Below are 17878 nucleotides of genomic sequence, written 5' to 3' on the forward strand. Positions count from 1 at the left end.
AATCGCATAACGCTGTTCCAAGGACGTTTCCATTTCGATGACTGGTTGTGGCTCATAGGCGCACGGAAACAAGCGTGCGTTTAGTCACGTGACACTCTGGCACATCAGCCCGTATATGCCATCTATCAACCTCTTTTGTTAATAGAGACAGCAACATTTCTTTATTCCACAGAAATTAATAATGTGATGAGTGGTTTCGTGACAGTAAAATTAGTCTTATTACTTATTGAACAGCCCTCGTACATCGCGGCTGGTTGGGTAGTTAATTCTCATGACTGCTCATATAACATAGAAGGCATGAGCCATTTAGTTACATGTTGCCTAGTTTCAGTAATGTCATGAACGTTGCACAAATTCCAATCTAAAAGTTTTTTTTTTTCAACATTACTGAATATAGTAATGCCTTGTTTACATTTTTCTGGAGAAATGAAAAACTGAAAAGAAAGGGAAGTGTGCAAATTCGAATGTTTTGGTCGTGTCATCTATAAAAAAGGGAAATAAAACTGAATATGAGAATTACAGAATAAACCTTTCTGTGAACATTAGAATGGAATTTCCATTCTAATGTTCACAGAAAGGTTTATGCATACATCTGAGAAAAGAGAAAAATTGCAGAAGAGAAACCTGGAAAGGAACAGGCTGGGTTCAGGCAGTATAAGGGAGTCATGGAGATGCAAGGATTTGTATTTAAGTTTAGTGCATTTGCAAAAGGCATATGCTAAGATGCCAAGAAAAGCTGTTCAAAATGCTTCAATTAGATTGTGTTTTTAGGACATTATATGGAGGTATAGGAAGATGGTTTGGTGTAAAATCTGGTGTAAGAAGACAGGTTCACACATACTATTTCTACTGTTATTCATATGTATATGGATTATGTTATGAAGGAAAGTGGCATTAGTCAAAACACTAAACTACCTGTAAAGAAGACAGTGTTCAAACCAATATTAACTTAAGGATCTGAGAGCTGGGGTAAAAATAAAACACTTGATTGAGAACTCTGGAGGCCACAGGTACAAGAATTTTGACAAAAATTAGGGAAGTGAACAGATGGCATCGGTTGCAAGTTCATATTAAAAAGGAAGATATTAAGGAAAGGAACTTGACATTGCTGGCATTCAGGAATGTGTGAGCAGAATTAATCATGTGTTATTGTGTCCTAAATAAAATGGAAAGGAAACAGCAAAATAAATGCGTTTTTTTTTTTTTTTTTTCTTCCAGGAAACAGGACTGCCACTAGCCCATAATGGGCCATTGTGCAAATTAGAAATATGCACCTCTTCTTCAAGTAAACTTCTTTAATATATTATTTCTCAAACACTGTATAAATTATACAAATCAAATTAATGACCATAAAAAAAAATTTTTAATTTTTCATAATTTGAAAATTTGAAAATTTGAATTTTTAATCATAATAATTAGCAACGTCACTAGAATAGTTGTTTTTATAAAATCATTATACATTTTGCTGAATAGAAACAAAATTCTTTGACTCATTTTCTGTAGAAATGATTGCTAGATTTGACAGTTTTTTCTTGTGATATAATGCATTGCCTAAGTTGTTTTAAATGAATTTTAATTTTGAAAAGCTGTGTACTCCACTGGTGACCAATATTGGCAAAGTTTAATATATCAGGACAGCTACAAAAGTATTCAAAAATGCATACAGTCAATTATTATTGCATATATATATATTACAATAATTCGATGGAAATCATATCGCAGTTTAGAAAACAAAGTTTGTAGTTCCTTATGCATCAAAGTCTCATCAATATTGCATTACTTCACATTTGTCGTAATTCTTCAAATGACATATCCCATCTAGAATAATACTTTTCAGTGTTCTAGATGGCGTATGTAATAAGAATTATGACAAAAGTGCACCTTTCTTTTACAAATGATATTTTTGTATCCAACATAAAAAAAAAAAGTTGATTGTAAAATTTAGTTTTGTTTGTCCATCCTTTTGTTTATCATCAATGATATAATTTTCTTAACATCATTGCTTCATTTTTTACAAAGAATTTCTTAATCACTTTGATCCTTTCAAGGGCATTATGTACATTGAATTTGGTTGCAGCATCATTTCATTTATTACATTTATTTTACTTAAAACAGCATGCCAAATTAGTGTGTGCAGGTGTGCATTCATACCTGCCTTTGAGTTTTTAATGATATGATGTTGAATACGTGATTGGAAAGTCGAGTTTGATGGTTTCAAATTTATGTTCAGTAAGTGTATTTTCAATATACAGAAATCCCTCGATTAATGTGCCTAATGCATTCTTTAAAATAGGTACATTAATCGAAAATGCACTAATCGAATCTAATAACCTATGGGAAAAAGTATAATTCGTTCCTCAAATTTCTTTTTTGACCCTTAATTTTTTTATAAAAGAATTAGGGTATATCTCAGGACCTAGTTAAAGGAAAACCGTGAAACTGAAGACAATAAAACATATTCAGAATATAAATTTATTATTCTACTTCTTAACAAAGAATTAAGCTAACATAATTTGGCAGGCATTTTGTTTTTTTTTTATGAAACTAACGGTATGGCCCTATTGCCTTTTCTAATCTTCTGTAAATTTTACTGCTTTTCTCTTTATCAGGGTCAGCCTTTAAGCATTGCTGCTTAAAAACTTCGATTGTACGAAAAATATTTTCAAATTGTTTCTATGAAATCTCTTTTGGCTTCTGTCAGTGGTTAAATTTTCTTCATATTTTTCAGGGTCTTCCTGCTGTGCATCTAAATTTAGCAGGTCGGAATTACTCAGTTTCTCAGAATGAGATTTAATTAACTTAGATTCATTTGAAACTCCTCTAAGATCATTTACACAATGTGGAAGAATGTGCTTCCAAATGGCTCGCATATTACTAGCAGTAATTTCATTCGACTTTGCAACTTTATAACCAGGCTGAGATTTCTCTGATTTGGCCAGAAAAGTCTTGAAAGGCATTCACTTCCAAAAAAGGCCGGTTTCATTGACATTAAATATTTGTTGGTCACAGTAACTCTTCTTTCAAAATCTCGGGATAATTTGCGACCACTTCCTTATCTGCACTTGCAGCTTTGCCTGTAATTAGAACATTTTGTAGGCTATCTGTCTTTTTGAAACGCTCTCAAGCCACCCAGCACCAGCATGGAATTTTTCTTTTCCATCATTGATAGCCCTTTTTTTCAAGGTTGCAAATTGACTTACTGCTTTTGGTTTAATAAGGTCAGTGCTTAGTTCGATCCGTTTTTGGTTACAATCTTTGATCCATGTAGAAAGAAGTCTCTAATTCAATCTTTATAATAGTTTGATTTCGAGTGGTCTGCATGCATGATGAATTTGAAGCAGCCTTACCTTTCTCTTTGTATTCAGCAGCTTTGCTTAAAATTGCTCGTATAGTTGATTCACCCATGTTTGTGTTCTTGTCCTATCTTTGCTCTAGACTCGCCTTGTTCATTTTTCTTTATTATTTTAAGTTTTTTTTCCAATGAGATTAAGTTTCGAATCATTTTCACACCTCCACTTTTTTGGCTCAATTCTTTTACTCATGATGAAAGATTGGGAAAATACTTTAAAATAAGCTCATGAGTGCCCTCTAAAAGAGGGCGCTCGTGAGTCAAGCGTGGTGGATGTGTGTAAGAAGAGCTCTGGATTGAGATAAATATTCTTGGAATAATTAAGTATATATGAGTGTTTGTTTGAATAAGAGCTGCTGTAAAAGTTGTGCGCTACCATTATTATTAGTGTTGGGATTTTCATTTGCCTAAACTTAATTACAAATTCGTTATTATTAGACCTTAGAGTAGTAATCGGCAGAGGAAATAACATTGTGCCGGCTTTGTCATTCCATGAATTTAATTTAGACTTCAGTCGTTTCGTTAAGTGTGAGGTGTGTTATATATATTCTTTCAATTACATAAATGATTTGTGGATGTTTAGAGCGGATGGAAGGAGGGGTGTGTGCGAAGTGTAACCTGAACGATGAATTGATGAATGCAAATATGAAATTGATGGCAGAAAGTGTTAGTAGTGAGAATGTCATGGGGAAAATGAGTGCACGTTCGAAAGAGAAGGATGGTGTAAAAGAGAGGCGAAAGAATGTTAAAAAATCAGTAAAAAAGAAAACGATTGTTTTAAAAACCGTAATGGATGTTAAAAAGGGCGAGAGTGGCAGAAGGAAATGAAATTGAGAGAACGAATGAAACTGGAAATGGTGTGATGCAGGAATCGAAAGAATGAATGATAGTGAAAGTTGGACGCATGTTGGACCGAAAGTATGGAAGCACAGAAGGATGAACGAGAGTGAAAGTGAGAAGAGGGTGTTGAGAGTTAGAAAATTAGAAAATTAGAAAAACTGAATGATGGAGAGAATGTGACACGAGATTCGGAAGTTGAATTGGATTGGATGAGGATAGAGATGAAATGGATGCAGAATGAAATTAAGAAAATTCGGGTAAAAACTTAAAACTAATCATGATGGCACGAAAGAGTTAATGAAAGATGAGTGAGTGGCGTTATATGGCAACTCCATTATTAAAGGTGTGTAGGATTATAGGATGCACAAGGTTTTTTTTTCCAGGCAGTAAAATGAGTAAAGTGATTAAGGCATTGGATATGAGGAGGGAGCGAACAAAGGAGTTGATGGTTTTAATTGGCACAAATGATTTGACAGAGGACAAAGAGCAAGTCAGAATGGATATCAGGAGGCTGCTTAGAATGATAAAAGAGAATAGTGTGACAGGAAGGGTAGTCAGTGTGTTGCCTAGGTATGACTGTGGTGAGATGAGGTGGAGAGCAAGGATTATGAATGATATGCTGGCTGAAATGTGTGAGGAGACGGGAGTACAGTTTGTTAATGTGTGGAATGAGTTTGAAGGAAGAAGTGAACTGTATGGGAGCGATGGACTGCATTTGAGTGGTTATGGTGTGAGTTGCTTGGAGAGACTGCTGCTGGAAGGTAGAGAAGTGAGTAGAGTGAGAGAGAATGAATCAGATCAAGTGGGAAGTGATGTGGAAGAGCAGGAGAGATTGAAGAGGTGGTTATGAATGAGGAAGTGAGTGGTATGAGCATAGAAAATGAGAGAATGGGTGTGCAAGAGGAGCAGGGAAACGGGGAGGCTCAGGGTGGACAGGGGTACACAGCGCGAGAAAGGTGGATGCTCCGAGAGGAGGTGAGAGCATGTGTAGACAGGAAAGAAATGGGATGACCTGGGATCAAGAGGAAAGAGTTGGAATTGAAAAGGGTTTTAAAATGAATAAGCAGAAAGGGAAATGGCCCCAGTCGAGCATGGAGAGATCACATCGAGTGAGTGGTATTAGTGGAACTAGCTGTAGATCCAGAAATGAGCTGTTGTGTTTGTATACAAATGCTAGAAGTATAAGAAAGAAGACAGATGAAATGGTTGCATTAATTGTGTCTGTTCACCCAAAGATTGTCAGAATAAGTTAGACATGGTTGGAAGAGGACGACATCCTGGCAGGAATAGAGATGGAAGGGTATGATGTGTTTTGTGAGGATAGGAGTAAAAAAGGAAGGGGAGTGCTATTTATGATAGAGAAAAAGTTATGTCCATACAAAGTAGAGATGCAAGAGGGAAATAGTGCCAGTGGGTTTGAGGCAGTATGGTGTGAGATAGAGATGAATGGAATCAAATACTTGGTTGGATGTTGTTATAGACCAAGTAATGTGGATGGTGGTGATAATGAAATGTATAATCAAATTAGCCAAGCAAATAAGAAAAGGGGTGATCATTATGGGCAATTTTAATTATGTCAATAGACTGGAATGATGAGATAGCAACTGGAAGTAAAGAAAATGAGTTTCTTGAATTTTTCAGGGATAACTACCTTAGACAGTATGTAACAGAGGGCATGCGAGGATTGAGGGTCTTGGATTTGGTCATCTCATCAGTGGATGTAATTATAAATGAGGTGTCAAATCATCCACCAATTGGTGAGAGCGACCATGAGGTGATTACCTGGGTGGTTGCCAGCAGTGCGAGGACCTCTGTTAGAAAAGGGTATATGTGGAACTACAAGGGGAGTGATTATGAAGAGCTCAGGAGACAGCTTGCTGGTGTAGCATGGAATGAGGAGTTAGCTGGAAAAGAGATCAATGCAGCTTGGGGGATTTTCAAAAACTATCTGGTAGATGCAATGTCTATTCCAAGGGTGAGAAGGTTAAATAAGGTAGGTGTGAGATGGATGAATAAAGAGATTAAGCATGCGATACAGAGAAAGAGGGCATTGTGGAGGCAGCATAAGAGAAGTGGAAATAAACAATTCCATGAGGTCTACAAAGACCAGGCAAGGAGGGTGACTTGATTGGTGAGGGTAGCTAAAGAGCGGTATGGACAGCAGTTAGCTAATGAAGCCAAAAAGAATCCTAAGGAGTTCTTTCGATATGTAGCCGGAAGGATGACATTGATAGGAGAAAATGGTATTAAGACAGCTGTTGCAGAATGGTGGTGGAGATACTTAATGAACAATTCATAAAGGTCTTTCAATCTTGTGAATGTGACTTCATGGAGAGATTGAGAGCAGTAGATGATGGGGAGGAGAGAATGACTTTAAGTCAGCAAGAGGTGTATGGGGAGTTGAGTAAACTAGGTGTTAATAAGGCTGTGGGACTTGATAATATATCACCACGTATTCTGAAAGAATGTGCCAGGGAGTTGACACCTCTTGACATATTTTTTTTAATACGAGTCTTGTACTCGGTCAAGTCCCTAAGGAGCGGAAGGAGGGCAAGATTGTGCCACTTCATAAAGGAGGTGATCGAACTCGAGCATCAAACTATAGGCCTATCTGTGTGTAAGGTGTTGTGGTTAAGTTGTTAGAGAAGCTTGTGAGAACTATGATCCAGAGTTGGGTTGACAATGGTATTACATTTGATGGACAGCATGGATTTGCTAAAGGGAGTCATGTTTTAGTAATCTACTTACTTATTACAATAAAGTGACTGCTTCCTTGGACAAAGGAGAAGGATACACAGTAATATACTTAGATTTCGCAAAGGCTTTTGATAGAGTACCTCATGATAAATTGATAGTCAAACTAGAGCAGATGGGGTTGGATATTAGATTAGTGCATTGGATTGGAGACTGGCTATCTGATAGGTATCAACAAGTTGTGTAATATCCAGGAAAAGGAAAGTCACTAGTGGAGTGCCTCGGGGGTCTGTTTTGGGGCCATTACTGTTTAACTTGTATATTAACGATATAGGTGAAGATTTGGATGGAGATATTCAGTTGTTTGCAGATGATGCAAAGTTGGGACGAACCGTGAAGACGTTGTGGCCTTACAAGAAGACTTGAATAAATTGAGTGATTGGGCACAAAAATGGGGATGTGAGTTCAATATTGCAAAATGTAAGTTTTTAAAATTTGGAAAACAAAGATGGGATGCAGAATTTATGCTTGTTGGAGGTGGAAGAAATAAGAGATCTGGGGGTGATAGTGGATAAGGATCTGAATTTTAGGGGGACACATAGCCAAAATTGTGAAGACAACACAAAGGCTTCTGGGAATGATGTGGAGGACACAGACTTGTAGAAGTAGGGAGGTTCTTGTTCTGTTGTATAAGGCTTTGATTAGGTCACACATGGACTATTGTGCCCATATTTGGTCACCTGGTTTTCAGAAAGATGAAGATAAGTTGGAAAGGGTCCAAAGGCAACTAACTAAGGTTTCTGACCTTTGGAATGTCGAATATGAAGAAAGATTGAGAAGATGTAATTTGCAGTCTAGTGGACAGGAGGAAGAAGGGAGATATGATAGGACCTACAAGTTGATAAGGGGTTGTTATAGGATCAATGCTGGAGAAGTTCTACAGAAAATAGTGGGAAATTGGAGGAGAACCAGAGGTCATCCCTGGAAACTGTATAAAGAGGATGTGAGTAGGGAAGTGAGAGGCATGTTTTTTTTGTGCAGAGTTGTAAATGATTGGAATGCCTTGCCTGAGAGTGTGGTGTCTGCAAGGAGTTTGAATGTGTTCACAGTATGATGAGCTGTGTGTGTGATAAAAGGAGCAATATCCAGTAAAAGTAAAGTCACTAGTGGAGTGCCTCAGGGGTCTGTTTTGGGGCCATTACTGTTTAACTTGTATATTAATGATATAGGTGAAGATTTGGATGGTGATATTCAGTTGTTTGCAGATGATGCAAAGTCGGGACGAACCAAGAAGAGTTGTGAAGATGTGGCCTTACAAGAAGACTTGAATAAATTGAGTGATTGGGCACAGAAATGGGGATGTGAGTTCAATGTTGCAAAATTTATGCTTGTTGGAGGTAATAATAATAATAATAAAAAAGGAAAACAATAACAAAGGAGGCACGAGATATGATCATCAAAATGCTATGAAATTCGCAGACATAAATTTTTGGCGGTAAATTTGGAACATAGTGTAACATGGAAATAGTGTAGTATGCCATTAAAAAATAACTTTGTAAAGTGTTTTAAATCGGTAACTAAATTATTTCATCCTGGTGAGTGATTTTTTTAAAATAGTTAGCCATGGAAAATTTTTAAAATCTGTAACATTTATTTTTAAGATGTATATAGGTGTACTAATTGAATTGTAGAGGCGCTAATCGAATTTGGAATATAGAAAAAAAATGACGCATTAATCGAGGGATTGCTCTACAGCAATGTTTTGCTAAAGCCAAAAAGTAGTCGTAGAGTTTTTAGATGATGTGAAAAAAAAATCAGTGATGTCAAGTGATTTTTGATGTATGCTCAGAACAAGTAATATAGATGCTGTAGAATATTTATCCCCACCCCTATCCTTCCAAGATCTTCTGTATGCAAATAGTTAGGTTTTTGACACATATGTGTAGGTAGGGATTGTGGTATCCCTAACTCCTCTAATTATTTTTGTCCAGATTTAGTTTCGTAAGCAGTTAGCTAAAATAATAAAATAATCCTTTAGTCGTGTGATCTACTGGAAAACTCCCGAAACACACACACATACACACACACACAAAGATGGATTTTGACAATCGGTCTCTTCAATATATGATTTACATCATCACAGGTTGCATCTGAAATAATAATTTCTTACATTATTCAGGATGATTTCATTCATTACATCTGCAATGATTTTAATTATCTGCTTTTATATTTTACCCCCTAAATGTGTAATATTATTTGGTGTCAACATTTGTATGCTGCTTAAATGTTCTGCCATGCCATGGTGTTATCAAATTTTGCGAGGGTTTCTAGCAAATGAAGAAAATTCCCATTAATATGCTCATAAAGTTTCTTGGATGATCTGAATGCTAGATATTCTAGCTAAAAGCTGCATTATGTGTATTATGTGTTCAAACAGTTTGGCATTTCCCCCCCCCCCTTTCAGATCGGATTTCAATTTTGAATACTTAATATTACTGATGGTGTGGTTCACTTTTTTCATGTTTGTTAAGAATATGTGATAACTATTGCCAACCTTTGCATCCATTTTCATTCTTCATTGGATTTTTTCGATCCCAATAAGTTTGTAATATAGACCAAATGTAAAATCCTTTGAGGTAGAAAAAGTAACTAGGATCTAGTGGTTTTTTTTTTTTTTTTTTTTTTTTTTTTTTCCACCATTTGGAATAATTCCTATGTACATATACTGCTTCTGGAAAGTTAAAATTTCTTACTTGAAGCAGATAATTTTTAGTAAGTAAGAGTTCCCCTTTGTTTAATATTCAAATGATATGGCTATGTACCTTAACAGTTACTTAGAAGTACACCTACCAGCCAATGAATTTGAAACTTTTATGTATAGGCTGCCAGTATCAATCCTCTTCAATTTCCTGCACGTAGTTTGGTGAGGTATGGGTTGGGAACACCCTTCATTAAATGCTTTGGTCACCTGATGCACACAGTAAATTCTGTTTATCCATACAGTCTTAGGGCCACAGTTACACCTCTTAGACAAGCAATGTGGATTATTTTTTCACTAATCAATACGTTTGTATGTATTGCTCCAGCATAGGCAAGTTTCCTTGATCATGCTGGAGCAAGAACTAGAGGCTTTGGCTGCAGTTTTGATTAGTTTAACAAATCTGGGGTATTGCTGTAATGATTTGTTCAGTTTGTTTCTCAAATACATTCCAGTTGGATCTGTGAGGGATCCATCTAGCAGTTGGTATTTCACTGATGATTGGATTGATGTGCCTGTCTCTATTAGGGTAGGACAGTTGGCTGTTAGGGGAATCTGTTGAGGATGGTTCTGGTTGTTTGCAGAGAGTGGTGTTCAGAGTCTTTAGAGACTATGCACAGATCTGGGGTGTATGTTCTGTTCCATCTGGCTGAGTGAAAAGTGCCTTCTTGCTTGGCGTCGTAGATCAAATATAGGTTATATGTATTTATCCAGTTAACTAGATTATCACCATCTTGGTTGTTAGAGGAATAGCCCCACATGGCATAATGAGAGTTGAAGTCACCAACATAGATAGCAGGGTGAGGTGGTGGCTGATCCATCTGGTCAGGCCAGGATTGCGACAGTGGTTTGTAGACATTGTAGATGGTGGTATTTTGAATTTTAATGCCTATTGAGTATTCTGCTTCAGGCACACATTGGGTTATGTCTTTGAGTCCAGGTTGGATGTAGGTTGCCATGCCATGCCATGCTTGGGATGCAGTTATAAGACACGAGAATTAGGCCTGGAATCTATAGTCTATTGAGAGCTGTGTCAGGCACATGGGTTTCCTGGAGAGCCTGGTCAATTGCTTTGTCTTTGGATTTAGATAGTCCTTCTATGTTTAAGGAACATATCTTGAGAAAGTGTTGTTTAGGGCACTGTAACTTATTTTTTGTAGCTTGCTCTCTTCCCAAACAAGCAATACGATCCTTGTTATTCCAGGCGACGATTGAGCTGGCATGGAGTTTTTTGGGTTGTGTATTTTCCATGGTTGCCGCAAGTGGTCCAGGAGGCTTGGTACCTTTGGATGCCTGGTTAGAGACATTAACTTCATGCCACCGATAAAAGCTTAAATGTTTCTATCATATCCCCTCTTTTTCTCCTATCAACCAACTCGTACAATCTACACACCTTCAATCTATCCTCATAGGGAACATTCCACAAGCCACTCACCTCTGAATCCTCTCCACTGCTTCCTCATCCCCAAGAAACCCAGGGGACCAGACTTGAGCACAGTAGTCCAGATGTAGGCATATCAAGGCCTTATAAAGAGGAATAACAAGTTCTTATCTCTACTTGTTAATGTGTTCTTCAATAGCCAAGTAATCTTATAGGCTACCTTAGCAATATGTTCTCTAAACTTGACTCTCTATCTACCACTACCCCTAAATCTCTAGCTTTATCTATTTCCTGGAGCACAGTGCCATCAATGTGATACACAACTTGTAATCTATTTATCCCAAATTGCATAGCTTACATTTCTCAACATTAAACTGAAATCCATTAACTTTTACCCATACTGACAGTCTATTTAAATCATCCTCCACATCTCCTTGATTAATTATTACTCTACCTAATTTTGCATCATCAGCAAACAACTGAATATTTCCTTTCGGTTATTTCTTATATCATTTATGTACAAATTAAGCAGCAATTGTCCCAGCTCTGAACCTTGCAGCACACCACTAGTCACCTGTTTTTGCCTTAATTCTGCCTCTCGTATACCATTTTTTGATATCTGTCTAGCAGCCATCCTCTTATCCATTTAACCAGTGTCATATCCATCCCCATTTGTTCTAATTTGCATAACAGAGTTCCATCGGTATTCTGTCAAATGCCTTTGAAAAATCATCGTGCAGCCATTTCCTTTATCTAACGCAACCATTGCCCTGTTATAAAAAGTTAGTAAATTACTAAGGCATAACTGACCCTTCACAAAGCCATGTTGACCCTCATACAGTATCATATTTTTATCTACTCGTTCTTGAATTCTCTCTTTTTACCAATTTTTCTAGTACTTTTACCACCATGCCTGAGATACTGATTGGTCTATAATTTGCTACTACTGTCTTTGGATCTCCCTTATGCAAAGGAATTACATTTTTGCAAAACCCTAGCTGATATCCCATCTAATCCCACAGCTGTGTTTACATTGAAATTCTGCAATATCCTAAAGAACCTCAGATTCATCCATCTCTGTTCCCACATTAGTGTCTGTCACATAGGTTAAAGCAGTATCCTCACTAGGATGATATACCCTTGCAAAGTGGTCACTCAGTAACTCAACTATTTTATTTGCTTGTCTCCTCGTGACTATCATCACTCATTAAAGTTAATCTTCCATAGTCATTCTTCCTCTTACTTGCCACGTAACAAAAAAACTCTTTGGAAATCCTTTGGTCTACTTGGCTAGATTCTTCTCATAATCTGATTTTGCCTTCCTTGCCATGCTAGTCACCTTTTTTGCCTGAGCCTTGTGCTGTTCATCAGTTTGCTGGTCACCTTTCTCTTTATATACCCTCCACAGCATTTTCTTCTTCTGCAGCTCATGCTTAATGATATTACTCATCCATCTGACTCCTATCTGCCTTACCCTAAGTATACAATTTAATACTGCTTCCTTTAGATGACCCTTAACTATATCCCATGCACTACTAACATCCTTACCCTGCAGTATTTTATGCCATGGTACAGATTTAAGCTTTTTCCTAAGCATATCATAATCACCTGCTTTGTAGTTCCACAAATATCCTTTCTTGATAGAATATTCCTCATGTTTTACAATCTTCCAAGTCAAGATTGCATGGTCACGTTCCCCAATTGGAGGCAATGTTGTCACCTTGGTTATGGATAGCTCTTCTGATCCTGTGAGGTCCAATACTCTCCCATTCCTAGTCCCCCTCCATCACATGCTGCCTTAAATAATTATCTTTTAGCAGGTGTATAAATTCTGTTTCCCTCCAGTCTATATCTCCATAGTTGAAGTCCCCTATAATAATCACTTGACCTGTACTCATGCTAATTTGGTGATGCATGTCTTGCAGCAAACTAGCATCCTTTGTGCCTCCCATTTCTTCTAATCCACTCGAGAAACAGTTGCCCAATGTCCCTTTACAGTGAAATTGAATACTTGCCAAACCTGCCACTCTGCTACTCCCAGTTATTTTTCATTCCATCCTCCTCAGTTCTGTGGAACAGCCAGCCTGCCCATGAATTATTTCCAAGGAACTACAATGTCCAACTGTTTAAGAAGAATATCAACAGATTACTCGTGATCCCTGCCCACACATGACATTTATTTGCTATAGACCTGGCTGTCTCTCATTGCATGGAAGTGATATATATATTTATGGCTGAGTTTGAAGCTAATGGTTCTCTTCCTTTTTAGGACATCAAACTTAAAAATTAAAAAAACTTTAAAACTTAGAAATTAAAAATCTCGATTTACAGAAAAGCTACCCACACCAACAGATATCTCCACGGTCAATTCCATCATTATCCTTCTCAAAAGTTTCGAATCATTTCTACACTAGGACATCATACTCGCTCTCTTCTTGATGATGAGATAGAACTTAATAAAGAACTCAGTTTTCTCAGGTCTACTTTTTAACTAAATGGTTATTCACAAAAAACAATTGACAAATTCCTATTAAATCCACCTGCTCACAATAATGAAGAGACCAATAGGGTGAAAGGTAATATTTCTATACCATACATAAGCTCTGTCTCACCCAAAATGGCCAAGGTTCTTATGAAATACAACATAAGAACTTTATTTACTCCTCTTCTGAAAATCCGCTCCTTAGTGAGCTGTCCGAAACCTAGATATCACAACCTTAAATATCCCGGTGTTTACCAGATTTGGTGCAACTGTGATATACCATACTTTGGCCAAACAGAGAAATCGATCGAGTTATGCATTGAAGAACATAAAAGAGACATCACTTACAGGAGAACGCGAGCCAATGCTTTGTCTAGTCATGTTCTGTTCTTGGCCAATTCTAATGAAGAAAGCTTTAGCCATACAGTCCTACGAGACAAGTCTAATACCATTTTCCGTTGCCACAATGAATTAGAAAGAAAGATAATAGAATCAAAAGAAATCATTCTCAACCCCCTACATCTCAACAATAACAACCTGGGTTGCAACCTTTCAGACTGTCATTGTGCTACGATCAAATACTGGCGTTCGCGAGTAATGTGCACCTGAAGAAGGCTGATACAAGCTGAAACTAGTTGTGCTATTAAACTTTGTTTTCATTTTTTTTTCAATTAAAAAAAAATATATACAGGGTGTTCGGGATAAATTTGACATATTTATAATTAATTATATTTTTCCGTAAGTTACATGTATTAACACACACTTCTCTTCATTTAAAAGTTTGGACCCTTCTTCATTCATATACAAGATGTCAGAAAGGATGGATAGCTGGAACCCACCTGAATCATGGAAGAGAATAACTTGTATCATGATGATTCGTGCCCGCCATCAAAATAAGGATATTACGACTGCTGCCCAATGCTCCCTGAATACAGTAAAAACAATCAGGCATGAACTAGAGACTTGCAATGGTGACTACGAGGATGTAGCAAGAAGAAAGATCCCTAGCAGACGATCTGATTGCGTTCGTACAGCAGAATTCCTCGCAAATCTGCAGGAACAGGTGTTGAAGAACCCTGGCATTGGAATTCGGGCTTTGTTCGTGGAGTTGCTAACTGTAGTCAAGCCCTGGATAACAAGGGTAGCCAATGGTAGGCCGTATGTATGGCAGCAGGATTCGGCCCCTTGCCACACCTCTGGGAAAAGTCAAAAATGGTTGTCTGAAAATTTCTACGACTTCACCAGTCCAAATGTTTGGCCTCCAAACTCCCCAGACCTTAACCCCATGGATTATTTTGTATGGGGCGCAGTTGAAAAAGACACCAATCGCACTTCCAGTAATACAAAAGCCCAGTTAATGGATAAAATTAAAACAGTTTTTGCGGCCCTTCCCAGGGAGACTGTAGCATCAGCTTGTTCGAGGTTCCGAAGCAGAATTAAAGCTGTGATCGATGCTAATGGTGGTTATTTTGAGTAAATCTTGTTGATAGTATTGTAATTAACTCTGCCTGTAATGTTTTTTTGTCAATTCATTAAATTTAATAGATACAAAGAAGATTTTCTTTTTCCTTACGAAATTGTCAAATTTATCCCGAACACCCTGTATATATATGCCAGCAGCAATCAATTTATATATATGTACTTGATTGCTGCTGGTAGAATCCATACTGGCAATCATTTATTACTTGAGAGGTTTCCATATAACACAAAGCAGTTGATTGTTAATGGATTTTTTTTTTTTTTTCATTACTTAAGAAAAAATTAAAGTGAAAGAAATTGGTTAGTAATTTAATGGCAAGGGTTTTATTTCCCTTCCAAGTTTTGTTTCCAATATGCAGGACAGATACCAATTGGATATGGAAGAGTAAAAAGTCAGAACAGTAGGCAACTCTTGGACAGAGAAACCCCTTTGGAGAAAATGTCATCGAGAGCAGGATTTGGACGAAACTCTTTTGATCTGTTTCTAGAGAAGGGAAAAATCATAGGAGAACACTGAATGATGAATGTTTAGAATGATGAACATTTACTGAGATCAGCAACTGAAGAATTGGAGGAAAAATGAGAAGATTGGAGATAGGAGAGTAACCATCCAAGTGAGGGGGGGGGAGTGGAAGCAGGATTAGACAAAAAAAAACTTTGCTAAGAGAACAGGAAGCATGACTTCCATTTTAACATGTAGTGAAATAATGTTTGTTGATATAATGTGGTAATGGAATTTGTACAAGAATAATTAGCTTATTTGTCTATTAATAAAAAAAAATGCAGGAGTATGCGTTCACAGAAAATCAGTCATGAAAATCAGAATCATTTATCTCAATGCTAAATGATTTTATCATAGTTATGTTAAATATTATCTAGATGATGTGATATTTATTAATATGAATAATTATTTAAAACAACATCTGTTTAAATTATGCATTTTTTTTTAAAACAGATCGAACTCATGGACAGCAGTATACTAAGGATTTTGAAGAAGCTACAAGATGCTTAGAGGACTATATTCACTCTTTAGAAAAGGAAATTAAAGAAAGAACCCATTTGTTGGAATTGCTAGAACAAAGTGAAATTTATTATGATACACAAAAAGGAGAGGCCAGGATAGTAGCAAATGTAAGCTGTTTTAAAATTCTTTCCACTTCTTTGTAGCTTCTAATTGAATAATGCAATTTTTTTTTACAATAAAATTACAATAAATTTTACAATAAAACAGAATAATTTAAGTAGGGTGAAATAGTTATTATGCATTGTTAAGTCACTTCATACATTGCCAAGTTACTTTCCAATATTTTTCCATATATTTCCTAAGAAACTGAAACTTAGATAAGGTATTTACACTACCAAGTATTGTATATCATTGTAAGAATGGTAAGTGATCTTACTTTCATTGAAAAGTGACTCACAAGAATCAAGAATTATTTACAAATAATGAACATATTAAACAAATGTTGCCAGCATGGTTGGCTGAGCATTTAGTGTATCTACCCTCCAACCAAACTTGCAGGCTCAAATCTTGCTGTGGGCTTGAATGTTTGTAATTGTCTTTAGGTGAGAGATGACCCAAAGCCAGTGATTCTTAAGGGTTTAAAATTCAAAATCTTAAAACCTTAAGAAGCCTAAGATTTTTAGCTAAGTTGTGAATTAATTGAGGCTATTTCAAAAATAAAGGTTGCAATAGATATTTCAAAATTTTAAATATAATTTCCAGAAAGATTTTGAATGTATGTAGCACCCTTCCCACCCCCCAGATTTTTTTTTTTTTTTTTTTTTTGATTAAACAGAAAACCTAAAATTAGAAGCATTTTACTGACTTTGTTATCTGAGTGGTTAGTGCATCCACTCTTGAACTAGCAGGTTACTGGTTTGAATCCCATTGTGGACATGAATGTTATTTGTCTTCAGGTGGTGGATTTCATTGCCCAATGTGAGACCATTGCCTTGCTTATTGGGAGGCCTGAAGTGACTTCAAAAAGTTCCATGTTTAGTCTCTAAAGCAGGATTTCCAGACTGTGTAAACATTGGTGGGGGGGCGGGAATTCTTAGCACATCCATGGTACAATTGCACTATAAGTTTACAAAAACCTTATATAGGTGGTTGCCATATTAAAAAAATATGTAAATTTATTTGCAGTTAGTTGCCATATGAAAGTAGGAATTCATACTTTATTGATGTTAAATCATAAAATAATATTTTTCTTTCCAATTACATATGGTCAAATTGGATGGCATTTTGGCTAATAAACATTATTTTGCAAGTGATTGCTTTATAAAATGTTACTTCTTCAATTTATGGCGATAATTTAAATTTATTGCATTTTAATGGCGATAATGCGATGAAAATTCAATCAACGTCCACCACCCCCTACCTAATTTCCAAATGTTGGACGATCCAGAACTTACAAATTAAGCCACGCCTCCAACCATGTAGCAACCACAAATGCCCTAATTTGGCAGATGCAACTTGCAGCCTTGACATAGTCCTACACTCATTCCCACAAAGTTCCAATGACGGTCAGACGACGTCCGAAACGGTCCACACCCCGTTAACCCCTGTCCCAGTGTCCACATAAGGATATTCTTCCCCTTCGTCCCCCCCCCCCCCACACACACACAAAATGCGTCCCTAAACAAAATAATATATATATATATATTAAAAATGCACAAACGTCAAAATGCACCCCCATGTTCCCCCCCCCCCCCCTCTCTTCCCTCCCTCTGTTTATAAACAACCTTCAGCAAGATCTTGGAATTGGAAGGTATCATAGAACCAAAAACAAGGTATGTACAAAATTTTTTTCCACCTCTTTTATTCTGCCATATTGCCTTCTTTACTCACCCATAATGCCCTAAAAAAATATATATATACCCCTTTTTTTT

The 17878-nt window shown here is 36.7% G+C and overlaps 1 protein-coding gene across 3 annotated transcripts in view; it reads left to right on the forward strand.

The window, feature by feature from the left end:
• LOC150092935 (uncharacterized) overlaps positions 1-17878 on the forward strand; it is a 192724-nt gene that overhangs the window by 113011 nt on the left and 61835 nt on the right. For all 3 annotated transcript variants that reach the window (XM_090413390.1, XM_090413391.1, XM_090413389.1), the window contains exon 8: positions 15939-16114. In XM_090413390.1, the coding sequence (XP_090269516.1) occupies positions 15939-16114 (176 nt within the window). The remainder of the gene's footprint in view (positions 1-15938; positions 16115-17878) is intronic.

The sequence above is a fragment of the Typopeltis vanoorti genome, chromosome 24, assembly GCF_054136105.1.
Source record: "Typopeltis vanoorti isolate ZY-2024b chromosome 24, IOZ_Tvanoo_1.0, whole genome shotgun sequence".
Lineage (NCBI taxonomy): Eukaryota > Metazoa > Arthropoda > Arachnida > Uropygi > Thelyphonidae > Typopeltis > Typopeltis vanoorti.